Consider the following 18,997-nt stretch of genomic DNA (forward strand, 5'->3'; position numbering starts at 1 on the left):
GCGGAGGAGCGTGTGGGCGCGTGCCGGGGTGCAGCCAGCTTGCCCGCTGGGTCTCAGCCCAGGCACCCGGCGCAGCCTGCGCGCTGCCAGCCCGGGCCCGCGGCGGGCGCTGCCGAAGCCCCCGGGGCAGGGATAGGGCCCCGGGGGCAGGGCCCAGCCCCGCGTCATCGCGACGCCCGGGGCCGGAGCCTCGGGAGGGGCGGGTGCCCGGGCGGCGCGTGGATGGAGGGAGGTGAAACCCCCCAGGGCAGCGGGCACGGGCGGGGCTGGGCTGGGCCGAGGGGGCGCGGAAGGCCCGCCCTGCAGCGGGGACCGGGGAGGGGGCTGGCAGCTGCCTCCGCTGGTACCGGCAGGCGGGGTCTGCCCGAGGCTGCACCCCCCCCCCGGCGCCGCATCCCGCGGCCGCCCTGCCCTGCGGTGTCTGTCCGCGCGGGACTGCTGCGGACCTCCGTGCGCAGTGTCTGCCTGCCGGCGCGCCTGGCCCCGGGCACCCTGCCCGTCTGTCCGCCTGCCTGCCTGGCTCTCCAGCTTTTTATCATAAAGGTTTTGAGAAGTCAAAGTTTGTTTGTCTGTCTATGTCCATGGATGGATATCCATGCCCATACATGGATCTATCTATCTATCTATCTATCTATCTATCTATCTATCTATCTATCTATCTATCTATCTATCTATCTATCTATCTATGCCCATACATGCCTCTTTATGTGTCTGCCTGTCTATCTATCCATCCATCCACCTCCATACATGCCTCTCACTTTCTGTGTGTCTGTCCATCTTTTTATAATAAAGGTTTTAAGAAGTCAAAGTTTGCCTGTCTGTCTATTTTTCTGTCTATCCCCATGCATGCCCCTCCCTTTCTATTTGTCTGTCTATCCATTCCCCTACATGCCTTTCTCTTTATGTCTATGTATCCATCTTTTTTATAATAAAGATTGTAAAAGTCAAAGTTTGTCTCTCTCACCGCGTCTAGCCATCCATCCATTCATCCCCACACATCTTCTTCTTTCTGTCCTCCTATCTATCCTTTTATAATACAAGCGGTAAAACGTCTGTCTGTCTGTCCATATCCATTAGTCCATCCACCCGGCTACATGCCCCTCTCTTTTTGCCTGTCTATCTATCCAATTTTTTTATAATAAGGTACTTAAAAAGTCAAAGTTTGTCGGTCTTTCTCTGCCTGTCTATCTCCATACACGCCCCTATCAGTCCGTCCGGCTGTCTATCTGTCTAGCTATCTCTCCAATCTATGTATATATGTATCTATCCATCTATCGCCGCAGAGTCTCTCCGGCCCCCGGCCCCGCTGGTGGCTCCGGCTCTGGGGAGCCAGGAGGGAGGAGGCGGCGGCTCCGAGGACGTCGCCACTCCGCGCGGCGAGTGTCGAGTTGCTGGTCTCCGGTCGCAGCCTTTCCCCTCGGCTCTGTCCTTGGGCGAGCGAAAAGTTTTGTTCGAGGGAGAAAGGGAGGGATCAGACCCCTCGGTCCCTCCCAGCCGCCTCCCTTCCCCTCCCCTCCCTTCCCCACAGCGAGCGAAAGGGGGCGTTAGCCCAGGAGATCCCCTGCTAGGGAGCGAGCGCTTCAATCCCAGCTGGAGCGAAATGTAAATACCCCCCTTCATTGCTTCCTCCAGCGGTGCCTTCATTTCCCCTCCCATCCCGGACCTGTTAGGAGGAGCCGCTGGGAGCTGGGAGATAGTTTGTGTGAAAAGACAAGACAAGAAAAGACAAGAAAAAAAAAGAGAAAATCAAGGCAGAGGGAGATCCAAAAATACAGCTGCGAAAAGTCATTTCCAACAAGCCCAGCTTCCCAAGAACTTCCCCAGGCGTAGCCCCAGCCAGAGGGTAGGTCTGCCAGCTCCCTGTCTAGAAAGTCCCTCGCCCCAGCGGTGGGGACAAGCACTTCAAGGAGAACGATTCAAAAATAAAAGGGTCTCAGGGCTCGGGTCCTAACAGGGGCCAGCTTCATCAGCCATGCCTTTGCCCTGGGCGGGTGTTTATAGTTGCGATACCTAATACAATCCGATGTGTGCTGTGTATACAGCAGTAACATTCACGCGACATCGTTGTACAATGGGCAATGCTGGATACAACACACTACTGGACTGAAAGAGCTAGCTCTAGGATCGTTACAGCTGTAATTGCATACATCTCTTGTTACCGTATAGGAAATACGTTCGACGACTTTATAGTATTAGATCTAAGGTTGTAGGTGTTTGTGGGTGTGCCCTTACCCATCTATGCTTTACGTATCTCGGTTCAGGGTTTCCTCTTACACAGGTATCTGACACATGCAAGAGAGGATTGCTTGTGTTTAACTGTGTAACTGTTGTATAACTGTATTCAGAGACCTTGTTCACCTAAATCTAAACGTGTCTGCGAGTGTACGGGTCTTACGTATATGTACCTTCTCCCTGAAGTTCTGGTCCAGGTGTGTGTGTGTGTGTGTGGTGTACAACACCCATCTGCGATGCGTGCCAATTTCTTAAAGCAGAGACAGTTTTATGGACAAATTGAGACCTTTTAATAAAGTCATCCAAGACTAAGGATTTGCTCCCATTGCAAAAGATTTTTATAGCTACCAAAACCTCGAAGACTTTCCTCTCCAGATGTTCTGGAAGACCGTCAGAACAACTTGCTGCTGCTGCTGCAGCTGTCCTCATGACGAAATCAAAAACTAAAAGCTGCTACAGTGTTTTATAATCTGACAGCATCTAGCCTGCCAAAGAATGCAGGTTGCTTTTTGCTTTATACCTATCTGACCCAGACGCTCTGAGTATCTCCCACTGCTGACAGGCTTTTTCTTCAAAGGGTTGTCTTCGCTGATCCATCCATTAGGATAAAAAATGAGCTCTCATCCTCTTGCATTTGTTTTGGGAAGGGGAAAATTATTTAAACAACTGTATCTCCATTAAATGAGGGAAGTCAGGGTGGAAGACAGATCCCTCTGCTTTCTGAAATAGTTTCACAAATTGTCTCTGTCCTAGAATATATGTAATCTAAAAAATGCCAAAGTGGAAATGTATGTCATGTGTATAGTAGAGTAGAGTATTATTCACAAATCACAACCATGATAATGGGAGCTCTTTTTACTTGTATAATTGTATTTGAGAGTAGTGTTTTTTTTAGAAATATATCCAGGTCTCTTAAATTATTTTTAGTCAGAAATTTTCTTTCAGTCTTTCCCTTTTAAAGGAAGGCTGCACCTATGACTTGAACAAACTCAATAACTTCTTAAAGGCCATCAATAGCCATGGAATAACAATCAGGTAGCAAGTAAAATTAACAGGTATTGCTCCACTTTTTCTTTCTCCCTTTTTTAATTGTTGCCAGTTAGACTTATGTTGATAGGAAGGCCCCGATGTCTCTAGCATTTCTCCTGGAGCAGATAGCTGTGGTTCTTTGGAGCATGTTCCTTTAAACAACCTCTTTTTCTTTTTTTATTTACAATAAACACATTTTTGTTAATGAAACCCTCGCCCACTTGCAATTTCCACCCCCACTCTTCCCTAAACTCCATAAAGCTCCTTCTTTGCATATCTGAGCCCTGTTATGTTGGGCTGGGTTCTTTTGAGGTCAAAGGGTCACTCTGGGGGCAGCAGGGTCATTGTATAGCCATCATGGGTCAATAAGCAACTGGTCAGGCTCTCAATCCACATCAGGCCTTGAAGAGGACTGGGAAATGGGAGAATCCATTCATAATAATAATAAACTTGTCAATCAATAACAGGCATGAGAAATACTTTGTAAAAGGTAAAAAAAAAAAATCTTTCCTTTTTAAAGTTTGACATTAAACTTTACACAGAAAGTTTTTTGAGATGTTTCCAATTTGCCTTTTTTTTTGCTGTCTTGAAATTTGATTATAGATTAAAAAAAAAAAAGGCACCACGAGTCAAAATAGCTGTAGGTATGATTTTCCATGTGACAAATAAAAACTGAATTAGGTAGAGAGGAAATATTCTTTGAGGGGAGGAAAGGGAGGTGTAAGGAATATCCGATATTTTTTCCTTGTAGAAATCATTACAATGTATACTAGATCTTGGCCTACCCTTTTATTTTTACTGATATTAGATTTTACATTAATTTTTAGTAGAACTTTCAGTGCAAGGAATAATTAATGGTAGAACCTTGGCTTAGTAGCAAAAACATAAAATTTCAAACCTTTTACTCATGAACTAAATTAACAACAAAATAACATGTTAGAATTGTGAATGGTTTAAACGAAATATAAGGCATGTATGAGACTTTTATCCTACTGATTTGCCTGGATGAGATTGGGAAAAAAATACAAACTAAGATGTCTTCAGAAGAGAATTGTTACAGAGTACAAGACCTGGTTTTATCATTTCATCAGCTGCAAACTTTAAAAAAAATAAATAAATGTTTCTATCTAAAGGGGGGCAGAGGTTTGAATTAAAAAATCAGAGAAGAAACAATTAAATCACGGTGTAATATGGAAAACGTCAAAGGAAGACAGAAAAATGATGCAAATTCTCTGCTGGCTTGAAGATTGATGCATGAAATCTTCTTGGGAATCTACAAACTCATTATTCTTGTCTCCCTTTTTTAGAGGTTTGCTATTCTTTGAAAAAAATACAGTTCTTTGCACTGGCGTCAAGAATAATGTTCAAAGGCATTGGGAAAAATAGGAGAGTTAAAAAAGGAGGAGGAAACAGTGAAAATTTTCCCTTTCAAAATTCTCATGGCTGCCTCAGAACAAGAAGGGCTTAACAAACTTTTCCAACATGGTTCTTTAAAAAAAAAGGTTTTCCCTGCAGGGGGAAGGCTCCTTGTTGGAACTATTTAGTTTGATTTGGTTAAGAAAACAAACAAACATTTTTTTTTCAAACAGCACTGTTTATTACTGTATAATTCCCTTCAGCTGTTCCCTAGAAAATGTGGTTTCTTTTTTTAAAGCATAGTGAAAGACTGTTTATTAAAAAGATGGAGATAAGGCAGAAAGTACTAAAAGACCAAAAATGGGGTGTTTTAATTTAATTCCATGGATGATGCGTTTTTTAATTCACTGAGGGGATCTTTTCCCTCAAGCCACTAAAACCATGCAAATGAACTATGAAGAAAAACAAAACTTTTTCCTCCCCACCTTTCTCTCTCTCTCTCTCTCTCTCTAATCTTGATAACAAAATCATTTCAGGTTCTACACCATGAAATATTTTGCTGGAGCCTCTTGCTAATAGGGTTGAACACACCAAATCTAAACAGATCGCGGTCCCATTGCTTGGTCCTCGAAGCAAACCTTGAGCTATGTTTCTATTATTTGTCGCTGTTTACGTTTTAGGTCTATTGGTTTTTACTCCAAGCATTATTCTAAACGTTTTAAATGTGGTCAGAGTGGCACCATTTGGTCTGATGCAATCTGTTTCTCTCTCTAGGCCTCTCCTGCAGCTTGAACTCCGAAGTTTTGATCAAATTACATCATTTCTAAATATTTTCTCCCTCTTCTCCCGGCGCTTTTCTCTGAGCAAGGACTAGGAAAGGATCAATAGCAACAAGAACACAAATAATCGTAACAGGGCTAATCAACGCATATCTCCTCCAAAAATCACGCAGGTCCGACAGTGCCAGAAAACCCGCTTTCAGTGTTTTCATATTTTATTGCACCAGCAAGATTTGCATTTTTATGGCTCGCCAAAGTGAGTGGGTGTTTGCACCTAGGGGGTGGGGGGGGGGGGGAAATGTCTGCAACCCATATACAGTGAAACACGAAATAAGACAACAAAGAGCTATCAGGATTGTTTCTCCCCGGTTGTTTCTATAGGTAGATTACAGCGAGGGGAGTAAATAGACTCGTAGAGTTCACTTTAAAAGCTTGTTCAATGAATGGGATTGATCACAAGCTTCTTAAACTTTGACGTCAAGCACTTCCAACTGAACTCAAGGGGAAGCGCCTGCCTTTTGCCCTCATCAAACTATGAAATGGGTCACAACGTGGCCAGTGGGGAGAAATGTTTGCAGGGCTACAGCTCCTGGGGGTAACTAGATTTGGTGTGTAACATCCAGGCTTGGCAGCGTTGTGGCAGTGTGGCAGAAAGGTGGATTCCTGTATGTAAGGTAGGTGTTTGAAAAGCTCCAGTCACTGCAAGCACGGGGGACACTTGTATTTCAGGGAACCTTTCAAACCCGGCTGAATAATGGCAACCCGAGCCGTGAACAGAGCCGGCGTGAGTGTGAATCGGCGTCTCTAGCTCTCCACTTCTTCGACTTGTGAAACGCAACAGCAAAGTTATTTTGAAAGGCCAGGGCAGGAGGTGATTTGTAGAAATATTTTCATCCCAGACAGTTTAAGTACCTGTCAGGAATAACTGCCCCAGATCAAAATATTAGGAGCCTTAAACGGCGCTTTATATTCCCAGACAGTGTTCAGCTTTCAGAGGGAGCTGCCTCAATGCTGTGGATTATTTCAGATCCTTGCAAAATTCTTCTTAAAACAAGAAGCGGAGCGGGGGTGTTTTGCTGCCCCGGGAAAGGGGACGAGGGCCCTACTGGCGGGTCAGGGGGTGCTCGCCCCCCGCCAGCACTGTCTAATTCTCCTATTGTAGGCCCAGGCCGCCGCGGGGCGCGGAGCACGCTCGGGAAAGGCGGCCGGGCTCTGCCGGGGCAGGGGGCACGCACTGTCCTAGGCCTGGGGGGCTCCTCCAGGGCTGGCAGGGCGCTGGCACGACCCGATTTCCATCTCAGCTCGGAAAAGGGAGGCACAGGCAGGCTGGCAGCCTGGCCCCGGAGCTTCCCTACTGATTCCAGCCTTGCAGCCTGCCTCTCCCCACAGCTCTTCCAGTGACTGATTTTCTTCCCCACTGAGCTCTGTGCAAATGACTCCGGCCTCACGCCCCCCGCCCCCAGCCCGCTGCTTTCCAATTTGCACCTGTTTTGGGGTTGTTTTTTTTTAAAAAAAACAACCTATCAAAAAAAACAACCTATCTCCTAGGCTGCTCGACTTGCTTATTTCCTTGCAGTAAAGGGCGTTGAACTTGAGGGGTCCGCAGCGGACAGCGGGGCTGTTGGGGAATAATGGGAGGAGGTTTGAGTTTCTCGCCCGGGTTAACAGCAAAGCCACGGGGGGAAGGAGCTCGCGTGTGCCGAGATCTTGGCGTGGTGCGCGTGTGCCAGAAACGAGCAGCACAGGCAGAGCTGCCTCTTCCATACACGGGATCCCAGCTAGATCCATTGTATCAGGGCAGGCTGAAAATGAAGCTCGAGGAAGGGCAGCTTCACGCCTCCGCGGAGGTTAGAGCCCAAAGCAATGATTTAACGTGGGTGCCAGCCAAGGGGAACCCCCGCTGTCCCTGCGGGGAAGCCGGTCCTGGGAGGGTCCTGAGCTCCCTGATCACGTCCTCTGCTTCTCCCTATACCCGCGGGTGCCTTTCCCCGGCTGCCCTGCTGGGCTGCAGCTCCAGGCGGAGCTCTCCCCCTGGCTGGGGCGACCAGCTCTGAGGATTCCTGCTTTATTTTTAAAACGTGCCGCGGTGACAGAGCCTCGGCAGACTGCGCGGACAGGTCCTAGGAGAGATCACAGCCCTGACTGGCCCGATCCCTCTGTCTGGAGCCCGTCAGGGATGCACAGGGAAGCTCCAGCCCGGTTTACAGAGCTGCCTCCAAGTTCGCATCGTGAATTGTTGGCTGGAACTGTCCGGGAGGTGGAGGGGAAGCAAAGGGCAGGATATGTACGCACAAGTATATGTGTGTGAGTGCATGGGCAAGGCTTGCCTACGCCCCCCCCCCGCCAAAGTATATTTGGTTTGCTGCTCCCGTGCCACCTCCCCCCTCCCAGAATTGGGCTCGGTTGCAAACTAAATCCTCCCCCAGCCTGGCACAAGGGCAGCTTGCACGGGAACAAGCGTAGAGGAGGATCCTGCTCCAGGACAGTGGCTGCACCAGGCTGGGGGAGGCAGAGCCCTGCTTCCAGGCGAGGCGGCGGAGTGCGGGGGAGCTGCGGACAGCGAGTCCTGCCGCCTGCCGAGTCCCGTGGCAATGCGGATCTCCCAATAACCTGATAACTTTTATTGCTTCCTGCGGAAACAGCCAGACCTGACAGGTCTAAGGGAGAAATTCCCCAGGGCTGCCTTCTGGATCAAGATTACTGCGTGAGATCGCCCTGGCTTTATTGTCCTTTCCATTCACGTGCGGGGGAGTGGGGGTGGTGAGATTGGAAAATCCATTTTCCCTTCAGTCCCCGTCCCGTCCCGTCCCGTCCCGTCCCCGTCCCCCGCCCCCCCCCCCCCCCCCGTTTTCTCTCCTGGTTAGCTGGCGCTGGCGAGCTCTCCCTTGACTGCCCAGCTTGCAGTGCAAAATGGCTTGGGAGCGGTTTCACCTTCTGGGCTGCGAGGCGACAACTTCAGTCTCTGCCCCCCAGGATCTATTGCTTGGGAAGAGAGTGGGAGAGCAGCCCTCGGGACCCCGAGCAATCAGTAGACACAGACTCGAGAAGCCCTGATCCCCTTAAGTATGGGCAGAGCCCATTGAATGTGTAATTCAAGGCTGAGGATGATACAGGCAGGGTGTAATGTGCGCTGGATGGTGTACACACTAAGTGACCCCCGACAATAGAAGCAGAGAGGTTTAGCAATCCAAGCAGAAGGCGTTTTAGGGGCTGATAGAAAACCGAGAGGTGCGCACACGTGCATGTGGGCACACGCCAGCACTGTGCCCACCTGTGCACAGGCTACTGCTGCCTGTGCCTGTCTGCACGCCCTGTGCAGCCAACTGCGTCCCCACGCTGCACACTCCGGTCTCGGCCCCTGCGGGCTGGAGGCTGGGATTGCCCTACCTCGTGTGCAGGCTCCGTGCCCACGGTATTGGACGTGTTTAGCCCTGCTCCTCGGTACAGCTCCCTGCTGGGTTTCGCCCAGCTGTCTCTGTTCTATAAAGCCCTTGGCTAGGGGGACTGTCTGGATGTGTTGCCTGAACCCTCGTTTTCTTTGCAGGACCCTCTCGTCGAGTTGTGTGAGCCCGATGGGCAGAGGGTTTTGGCATCGTCTTCCCACTCCTTCCTCTCCCTCCCCAGCCTGCCTCCAGCCGCCTGCCAGAGTGGGACAGAGCACCGCTTAGCACAGGGGGAGAGCGGCTCTGCCTTGCTGGGGAAACAAAAATACCAGGGATGTCCCTTCTTATTTGCAAAGGGAAACTCCAGTCTGGCTGACCTGCTTCATGGAGAGGGGCGAGCAGTGATGGCTCCCCCACCCCCACCCCATTCACACGCGCGCACACACACACACACACACACACACACACACTGCGCAGCAACAAGCTGCAGTCTCCTCAAACCGGCCGCTTTCCGTCCATCGCCTTCCAAACTATTTCCCCCTTCCCTTTGACCAAACAAAGACGATTTTTGTGTTTGTGTTGGCCGGATGATCTCTGCTCGCAGGAAACTTTCTGCCCGGAGAAAGCGGGGCTGGGACGTGCTGGGTGGATGCAGGGAGATCTGAAGAATGTAGCGCTCTCTCTGCTGCAGCAGGGCCACGAGCTTGTCATATGGGTTTTGAAGGGAAAGCTCCCCACATTGATTTCTGCTTTAAACACACACTCCCCCCCGCCCCCACTCCCCCTAAATGTCGATGCAGTCCCAGGCTGGGCGGCGGTGGCTTGTGCAGAGCGAGATGAGGATGGGACATGTGAATCAGGCAATCACAGCCCCAAATTAAAAGCAATGGCTGATTTATTTAGCTTTGATTTGATTTGACTTGATTTTCCAACACGCGCTCTGGAACGTGGCGCCTCCTCCTAGGGGATCGGCCCTGGATCACAGCAAGATCGCGTGTGGCTGAGGATACGTCTAGCTTCACAAATCACCATCATTACTACTACAATTATCATCACCGTCACCATTATTACTATTACTGTTATTACGACTATATTATTATTATTATTATTGGTGGTGGTGGCGGCGGCGGCTGTGGTGGTGTTACTATTATTCTCCTATCGGATGCTGCTGTTCGAGTCACAAAGGCAGAGGCAGGATAAAGCCAACTTCTCACCCGCAAGTCTTTCTAGGGAGCATCACACCATGGGACCTCCCCTCCTCCCCCCCCCAAAGTACCCCCCCCCAAAAACCCCCAAAGAAGTGACCTGAGACAGAGATGGGAAACCCCCTCCCGCACCCACCTCTGGGGCAGCAGCCCTCTCGCTCGAGCGGCTTGCAGGTTTAGAAGGGAGAAGGGTCAAATGGGACAAAAGAGCCCAGGTTTCTTCTCTTGGCGTCAGAAATCTGCAGTGCTGCTCTCGGGGAAGGATAGCCGGGTTAGGATTACCAGGACCCAGGCTATCAAATGCAGAAGGAGCCCAGTGCCTCCGAGTTTGCAAGGAAGTTAAGCAGTAGGCACCACGATCAGCCAAATAAGAGCGGAACCCAGGAATGTGGAAGGGGGAAAAAAGATGAGAAGTGAAGAAAGGGACGTGGTGAGTAAGAAGAAACACGCTGCCCTTTGCTTTTAGCACTGCGAGTGTTGTTGAGACGAGCCTTACTTTCTAGGCTGGGCTCATTTCAGCTAATAAATACAGCGACTGGCAATGAACAAGCATTCGGCTTCGGTTTAAGTGATGAATGGCTCCAGATTCATTCACTCTGAACAACTTGCTGAGAGCAGTGACCTTTTCTGGACATATATATTTAAAAATACAAATTCTTTTCTGCAAAGCGTCAAAATCCCCCTGTATTTCCAAGAAGAGCGTAAAAAGTCGCTCAGAATAATCGTATGTAAGAAAAGGGATGAAGCAAATGGGATGAGTAACTAAAGGTGGAGATGACGTGCAGAGCTGCTGGAAAGGCGAAGGTTTCTCAAGGGCGTTCAAATTCCTTCGAAAAAGCCGCCGAAATTTGCAATATACATATATATGCATATTGCCTTAAAATATGGACGCGTTTTAAATGATTGCACGAGTGTTGGAAAATAGAAGCCCGTCTCTCTGCGTGCACACTCACACGCGTGCAGGAGCGGGTGAATACACGTCCATAGGTGTGCAGGCGTATATAACGCGTGTACAATCGGCACCCCGAGAAAGTGCGATCGCCCTAGCTCTCTCTAATCCGGCAAGGCGCTGATGGGCGGCTTGATATTTGTCTGCATGGCAGCAGCGTGGTTGTTAAATGAAAGGCTTTTTTTTTTTTTATGAGTGTTTTACACGGGGGTGTGTGTGAAATGTTGGGGTTTTATGACATCACAAGGTTCAAGTACCCAATCAGCTCGCAGATTTGAGAAATTATTTGGTGGGGTGTTTCCTATAATATACTGTACTCAGGAGCCTGGCTTTAAGAAAGAAGCCGAGCAAAAGGTGGGAGCTACATGGATTCGCGTGGGGTTTTTTCCCCTCTCTCCTTGCAAGATCCCCGGTGCTACCGTTTTTAGCCCCCCCCCCCCCTCCCACCCCGGTAGCTTTGTTTGCTTAGCATCTCCCTGGCACTGCAGAGCTCAGGGGCTGCCTGGCGATTCCTTTCCCGAGAGAGTCTGTTTGAAGTGGGCGGTGGGGGAAGCCCGGAGGATGCAAGATGTTTGACTTCTTGATTTCTCTCCCTCTCTCTCTCGGCTCCGGCTCGGGGAGGGGGGAGCCGAGGAGGAGAGCCCCAGCGCCTGAGGAGCACGGGGGTGTTGGGAAGAGGCTGCAGATCCTTGACGGGGGCATTTGAAAGGGAAATCGCCTGCTCGGAGCTGCGGCCGCCGGGCTGTGCATGATCGAGGAGCGGGACACGCTATGCCCCCGGCCCCTTTGAGAGAGACCAAGGCAGTGCTCGTGGCAAAATGTTCCTGACCTGCGACGGGACCTTGGGGATTGTTCCAGCCACCATGGATTACAATGGGGACGCCAGGCCCGGGGGTTTCCACGCCGGCTACCAAGAGATCGAAGGGATCAACCTGGGATACTTACAGATCAACGGCACCCAGATGTTTGCTCTGGCTCAGGTCCTCAGCGACCTGTTTAAGGATATCCCCCGCACCACCATCAGCAAGAAGATGGAGACGCTCAAGATCAAGAGCCGGCGCTGCGACCTCCAGGAGCTCCGCACCCTCAAAGCCATCCACTCCGTGCCCACCCGCGCCGTGAAATGCTCGCTCATCTCCAAGGCGGACCTGGAGGCTCTGTGCACCTCCTGCAAGAGCCTCGGCCCCGGCCGGAGGAAGAGGAAGAGGAAGAGCAAGCGGAGGGAGCAGCTGCTGCTGCCGGGCCCGGGAGAGCTCTTCCAATGCCCCCGGCCGCCGCTGCTGGCCGCCTGCTGCGGGCCGGAGCCAGGCATCCGCTCCAAGCTGGCGCCCGACTTTGCCAAGGCCCCGGGCGGGCTCCTGGCAGAGCCCTTCTTCCCCAGCAAGAAGGGCTACAGCCTGGAGGGCCCCGGGGGGCTCTTTGCGGGCGTGCTGAGCGCCTACCCCCGCGACCTGCAGCTGCTGCACCCGGCGGCCCGCGAGCAGGCGGCGCCGCACGCCGAGCCGGGCCGGCGCCGGAGGGGCCCGTGCTGCGCCAAGGGGCTCTTCGCGGAGGACAAGGGCCCGGAGGCGGCCCGGAGAGGCCGATCCTCCGCCGCCTTCCCCGGCTGCAAGCGGCAGGGCACGTCGGCCGGCTACTCCAGCGACTCGGACTCCAGCCTGGACCTGGGCGGCTCCAGCCCCGGCAGCTCCAGCGAGTCCTCGGAGGAGGAGGAGGAGGAGGAAGAGGAGGAGGAGGAGGACACGTCGTGCAGCAGCGAGGAGGGCAGCTCCTCGGAGTCGGAGAGCAGCTCGCTGTGCAGCGGCGACTCGGTGCAGAGCACCCGCTACAGGCAGGCGGCCCTGCCCCGCTTCCAGCCCCCGCGGGAGCCCGGCCCCGAGGAGCCCCGCGTCCCGGAGCCTCCCCCCAAGGCGCTGCGGCCGGATCCCAACCTCCTGCTCCTCTCGCAGCAGCTGTGGGCCCGCACCCTGCGAGCCTCTACTTTGGAAAGTTGGAGGCCGGAGCCGGGCGTCAAGCGGGAGGCGGCGCCCCCCTCCCCGCCGCCCCCCTCCTGCCCCGTGGGGAACCCGCCGCCAGGCCCGGGAGGCTGCGGGGGGGCCGAGCCCGGCGCCCGAGGGGAGGATTTGCACAAGGACGCCTCGGACCATGAGGCCTCGCTGGGCCCCAGGGGCCAGGTCCCGGCTCCGGCGGGGCGAGCGGCTTCCCCGCAGCCCGCCCCGCAGCCCCCGGGCCGGGAGTCCGCGGGGCCCGGGAGCCTCCGGCCGCCTGAGCCGGGGGAGCCCCGCAGGGAGCATTTCGACCGCCTCATCCGGCAGTCCAAGCTGTGGTGCTACGCCAAGGGCTTCAACCTGGACGGGAAAAGTTTGCGGCCCGGAGGGAGGCTGGAGCCGGGCCGGGCCGGCGCCGAGCTCAAAGCCCCCGGCTCCAAGCGGCCCGCTAGTCCCGGCCCCCTGCCCGGCAAAGCCCTGCGAGGCGGCGGCTCGGAGAGGCACTGCAAGCGCAGACGCCTGGCCCGGGGCGCCGAGGCAGACAGGCCGGCCAGCTCCGCCAAGGGCAGGCCGCAGAGGGCGGCCAGGAAGGGCCGGGCGCACTGCCGGCTGCCCCCCGGCCGCCAGGCCTTCAGCCTCCTGGGCAACTTCCCCTGCGTGCCCTCGCTGGTGGTGGGCGAGGACGGGGACCTGCGCCCCGCCGCCTCGCTGGGCGGCAAGGATTCCTGGGCCCTCTCCAAGATCCACCCGCTGTGGAGCTGGCAGCTGGGGGGCAACGCCATGCCCGTGCCCCCCAGCCTCAAATTCCGGGGGTACAGCCTGGAGGACTTCTGAGCCACCCCCCACCCCAGCTCCTACCCCCCTTGGGCGAGCTGCTCCTGGTTTACATGCAACAGTTGGGAGAAGATTTGGGGTGGGGGGGAGCGGTGGCTGTCTGCAGGTCAGGGCTCTTCCACGACTGGTGCCTGGCACTCAGGCAGCGCTGTGCCCCCCACCCCTTCAGCCCCTTTTCAGGTGTCTCAGGTTGGCCATTCCCTGCCCTCAGTATAATGGAGGCAGCCAAGATCGCTTTAGGACACCCCCCCCCACCTCTCTTGTAAGGCCGCTGCTGGACATCTTTGGGGAGGTGTGTGCGCAGGGGGGTGGCGGATCTGCTGGCGGTGGGGTCGAGCACTGGGGTGTGTGTGAGTTTAGCAGAGGAAACTAAAGACATCAGATCAAACACGAGGTCAGTTTGATTAATGCCTCCCCCCCACCCTCCTAACATTGAATGGTTTATTCCAAGCAGGGTGATTCGGAATCAAATGTGCATATGGAATGGGAGGCTCAAAAGGATCCTGCCTGTCCTCCCCTAACCGAGTTAGTCGCGATCCATCCCCTCCCCACTCGCCCCCAGGGTAAAAGGATATTGGCCCTCCCCCCCTTCCTCTCCACTCGGGAGGGAATGCAGTGCTGGCATCCCAACACACACTAAACCGATCTCCTCAAAGCTTTTTCTTTCTGGAAGAAAAAAAGCTGAAACCAGAAAAGAATGGATCTAATTTCTCCCTTCCTTGATAAATGCATTGGATTAAAATAATAATAATCACACGCAGAGAGAAAGAATGAGCCGTGCTATGGAATAAACACACCCTCCCCCCCCACCTTTTTTTTTAAGTATGAATCAATCTCATACAAAAACATTGCAAGCAGCTATTTAAAAGAATAGTAATAATAGTAATATACTTTTCTCTATCTACCAAAGAGGCAGGAAAAATAAAGAAAATCTGAAAAGACTGGGAAGTTCTATTTGGGGGGTGGGGGAAAGAGGGGAAAAAGGCAACAAAAAACCAGGAATGTTTGAAAGGAAGTTATTTGAGACTGCTGTATGTAAAATTAAAAAAAGAGTTGTTTGCTGGATAATAACCCCAACACAGATAGCCTAAAGGTAGCAGGCCTGTAAAAGCTTTATTGGCTCAAGAAATAGGATCCAGGAGCATTAGCAATCGAGTACAGATGGACGATTTGATCTCTAAGTTCCAACGTGGAATGCGGAGAGGAATGTGGAGGGAATGTCTCTCTTCTCTCGAAAGGAAATAATATCCCAGTTTAACTCTTCTTACAAACCAGTGTCTCTTTGTAACTGGCCCTTTCGACTATTTCTGATGTGATTTCCACCCTTCTCTGGCATCAAAGTTCAGCTGGCTCTCTGAAGTCGGCTGTGTTTGGGAAATCTTAGACAAATCAAAGCTGATGCAGATTTGTTTTGTTTTATTTTTCCTCCCTTTCTTTTCAACATAAAATATTTTCAACAAAATGCCGAAGTGACACTGGTTGAAATCACGCTATACACCGCTTGGCGTGCTTATATTTTCCCCCTGCCGTGATAAAAAAACCAACCCAGACTCTTATAAAAATCTTATGCAGTCTTTTAATTCCAGTGAAAGAAAGGAAGAAAAACGCGTTGTTCATCACGATAGAAATACAATCAAAGCAAAGATTCAAACTGGCACTGAGGATTTTGATTTTTAGTGCCATTCTAACGGTGGTAGGACAAAATAAAAATTAAAAAAAACATTTGATGTCTAATATAAAAAAAAACCATTTCAGGTCAAATATAATTTATCCCTATTGCTTTATTTCTCTCTTCTGTATGTTGAATCTTTCCAAGACAATTCTTTTTTTGTCTTTATTTTTTGTTTCTAGTTGACTGGGATTTTTTGGGGGTGGGGGTTGTTTTGGTCCCCCCCCCATTTAAAATGAAGAAGATTTTTCCTACGGGTGTGAAAGATCCGGATTCCAACAAAAAATTGCTGGAGGTTATAAAAATCCTGGCTGTGTGTGTAGGTGGGAGAGAAATCCCTATTCTTTTGGAAGTATATCTCTCTTCTGCAGTTTGCTTTTAAACTGCTTTCTAACAGACTGAGTTGTTCTCTCCAAAGTACACACACACGAAAATGGAGGCTTTTATTCTTTGCATACACACACGGCGTTGGTCGTCCTGGCGACCCGAAAGGGGGATCTGAAAAGCAAAGCCAAGGAGAGAAAGACACACACACACTCTCATACAACGAATCGTGCTTGTTTTTCTTTTCCTATCTAAAGGGGAATGCGGTTCTCAAACGCCTACTCCTTTCTTCAGATTTTGCTCCTGGACTCTTAGTTGCAGGATCCAAATCAGGTTTTTTAAAATGTATTTTCTAGGGTGCTTCCCCCCGCCCCCAAACAGATTTGTGGAGTTTGTTAATTAAAAACCACTGTTATTTATGTGAGAGTGTGGAATAACGCCAACAAAGAGCCAGGCACGAAACAGAGAGAGAGAAAAAAAGAAAGAAAGAGATCAGTAAAGGATTGATATTTTGAAAGTCTGCAGGTCAGGCACATGGCTGCTAGAAATGCCAGCGTGTTAGCTAGTTTTTCTTTAATTATATGCCTGATCCTAAAACACTTGTGAATGCAAAGCTCCCAATGAAGTCAGAAAGAGGGTTTGGGTTTTGTTTTTGTTTTGGGGTTGTTGTTTTTTTTGGGGGGGGGGGATCTGGGTAACATGGGCAGAAAAAAACCACCTTAGACTTTGATTATGCAAAAAAATGTTGCTTAAGCAGAAAGAAAGATAAGGTGCAGCTCTGTCTGTCACTGGCAGTAATACACACATAACTCAGGAATACTCTACAAGGTATCTAATCACCTCAAAAACTGTGTACGCATATACCTATGTGTGTGTGTTTACACAGACGCACACGTATGTGTTTATACGTGCATACATATAGTTATCTCCATGTAGATATATGTGTGTGTGCGTTTGTGTATGTATATGTATATAAAACACAGCGATGCATACACTCACGCACATGATATACAGGCATACATGCATACGTTATATATAAACACACACACACATAAATGTTAGGGAGGCTGTAGCAGGGCTGTGAATACAATATACCTCAAAACTTTCCCCGCTCGCATGCCTTGATTGCTTTCTCTTGCAACAGAAACACCCTGTTCTCTGGGAAGGAAAAAAAAAACAAACCCAAACGCACCATTTCTCCCCATCTCTTTTTAGTATGTTTCAAAAAAATGTATGTGGTCCGGAAAAAAAGTCAAATAATGTTCCTAGGAATTCTCCATTTCCTCCCGAAAGTGTTTTTTTAAGCTTGTTGCATTGCAATAAAAAAAAAATAAAAAAGGAAAATCCAGCAGTTATTTGATATGATATGGCTTGGACCTTTTTTTAAGGAAAAAACAAAGCAAAACAAAAGCAAAACAAAAATTCAGTGGTAGTTTCCTAGAAAGAAGCAATCTCTCTTTGTTTAAAAAACCCCCAGGTTCCTAAAGAACGGGACAATTAGGATGCTGAAAATTATTTCTATTTTTGAACAATACTTTTTTTTTTTTTTGAAACCCCGGAGTGGTTTAAACAATACAATGGCACCTTTACCATATTAGTGACGTTACATTATTTCCAATTGGGTGCAAAAGAAGGAAGATCCGATTTTTTTTAAGCGTTTGAATAGAAAACAAACATGCAAATATCTTCTTTTATAAATTTAAAGGAAAACCCCCCAACCCTGTTATGAATGGATGCTGCTTTTTAAAAAATGCAGTCAGTTTTAGACTCAGGAAAATCTCAGCTTGGATGTGGTGTAGTGTGAGGCTGTTGTAAGGATTTATTTTGGGGGGGATGGGGGCCTAGCGAGTTCCCTGGCCCCTTTGCTCTACCTTTGCATAATTGGATATGCAGTTTGGGAGCAGAACACAGAGCAGCCCTCGGTTTTCATGTAAATCACTCCAGCTCCGCAGGAGTGGAGGTGGGTTAAAATAGACTTGACCTGCTTTGCTGATCCACTGGGGGGGGGGGGGGAAGGAGGGAGGACTGGGGAGAGCTCCACACGCAGGATTTAAAGGTACAGGTCTCTATTTCTGGCAAAACAGAGAGGGGGAAATAATTTATAAAAGCAAGGAGGGGAAAATACTTGTTAATTTATAAAAGCAAGGAGGGGAAAATACTTCCCCCCCGCTTCCAGGCCCGCTGCAAAGACCCAGAGGATCAATGTCCTTTCCTGAGTGCTGGGGTGGGGAAGCTTCTCTCTTGGACTCAGGTCCCAGAGATGAAGTTTCTACCTATCTTTAAATTATCCCCAAAAGGATCGGGGCGGGGGGAATTTACCTCTGGTGATTTTTTTTTTTACAAGACTGGGGTATGGAACTGGCTGCACCTCAAACCTTCCCCCGCTGTGGTTAATTTGCGTCCAGCTTCAGAAACTGCATTTCCTCCGATTGCTTCCCCCACCCTTCAGTTTGAAACACACGCTTATATATATATATATATATATATATATATATATATATATATATATATATATATATATATATATATATATACACACACACACACACACACACACACACACCAGGGGAGGGAGAGAGTTCTCGTCTCTTTTCAAGGGTATATTGGACTCTTTTTTTTTTTTTAGGTTGACTGTAACTTTATTTATTTCAAGTTGTTGTAAGTCTATGAATATGGAAGAGTGTTAATTCCTGCGTGCAATATGGAATCTAGGCTGAGGAATAAATAACTTTTTACAGAGTTGCTTTGTATCTGCCCCCTGTTTGCTGTGTGTAGGGCCTGGGGTGTGAGTGTAGGGGAAGAGGGAGGCCTGAGGTGTGGGCAGTGTTGTGTACACAGTCTTGGAGGTGTGCGCTCAGAGGACGACGAGGTGTGTGCCAATGGACCAAGGTGGAGCTTGTCTTTATGTGTATGTGGTGTTTGTGTCCATTTTGGGGCAGTTGCCCAGAAACATTGGTGTGGTGGCTGCCGCCTTTGGTTGTGTGCGTGTGTTGACCTCGTGTGGGTCTGTTGTGTGGCTGCGTGTGCATCAGTCTCATGGAGACTCAGGTGTGTGTCTGTGTGTTTGCTTGGGGGGGGTGTGCAGAGAGTGAGCTGGGGATTTTGTGTGTATGTGTGTGTGACCGTTGTAGGTATTAAATCCTCTGCCAGCTTGTCCATCCCGTGTGTGTGCTGTAGGTAGGAAATCTTATGTGGGCTTGTTTAGTTCCTGTATATGTGTGTGTGTGCATCTGAGTGTGTGTGTGTATG

At 50.3% G+C, this 18,997-nt stretch overlaps 1 protein-coding gene and 1 long non-coding RNA gene across 2 annotated transcripts; both read left to right on the top strand.

Moving 5' to 3' along the window:
• The first annotated feature begins 7,492 nt into the window (after positions 1-7,492).
• Positions 7,493-9,832, top strand: LOC132250344 (uncharacterized). The gene is made up of 2 exons (XR_009462010.1): positions 7,493-8,100; positions 8,941-9,832. It is a non-coding gene; the product is annotated as an uncharacterized LOC132250344 (long non-coding RNA).
• Positions 9,833-11,234: 1,402 nt separating this feature from the next.
• LOC102574886 (SKI/DACH domain-containing protein 1-like) lies at positions 11,235-18,487 on the top strand. The gene has a single exon (XM_019482566.2). The coding sequence runs from the start codon at positions 11,752-11,754 to the stop codon at positions 13,753-13,755; it is 2,004 nt and encodes a 667-aa protein (XP_019338111.1). The 5' UTR covers positions 11,235-11,751; the 3' UTR covers positions 13,756-18,487.
• Positions 18,488-18,997: the final 510 nt, after the last annotated feature.

Source organism: Alligator mississippiensis, chromosome 4 (genome assembly GCF_030867095.1).
Source record: "Alligator mississippiensis isolate rAllMis1 chromosome 4, rAllMis1, whole genome shotgun sequence".
Lineage (NCBI taxonomy): Eukaryota > Metazoa > Chordata > Crocodylia > Alligatoridae > Alligator > Alligator mississippiensis.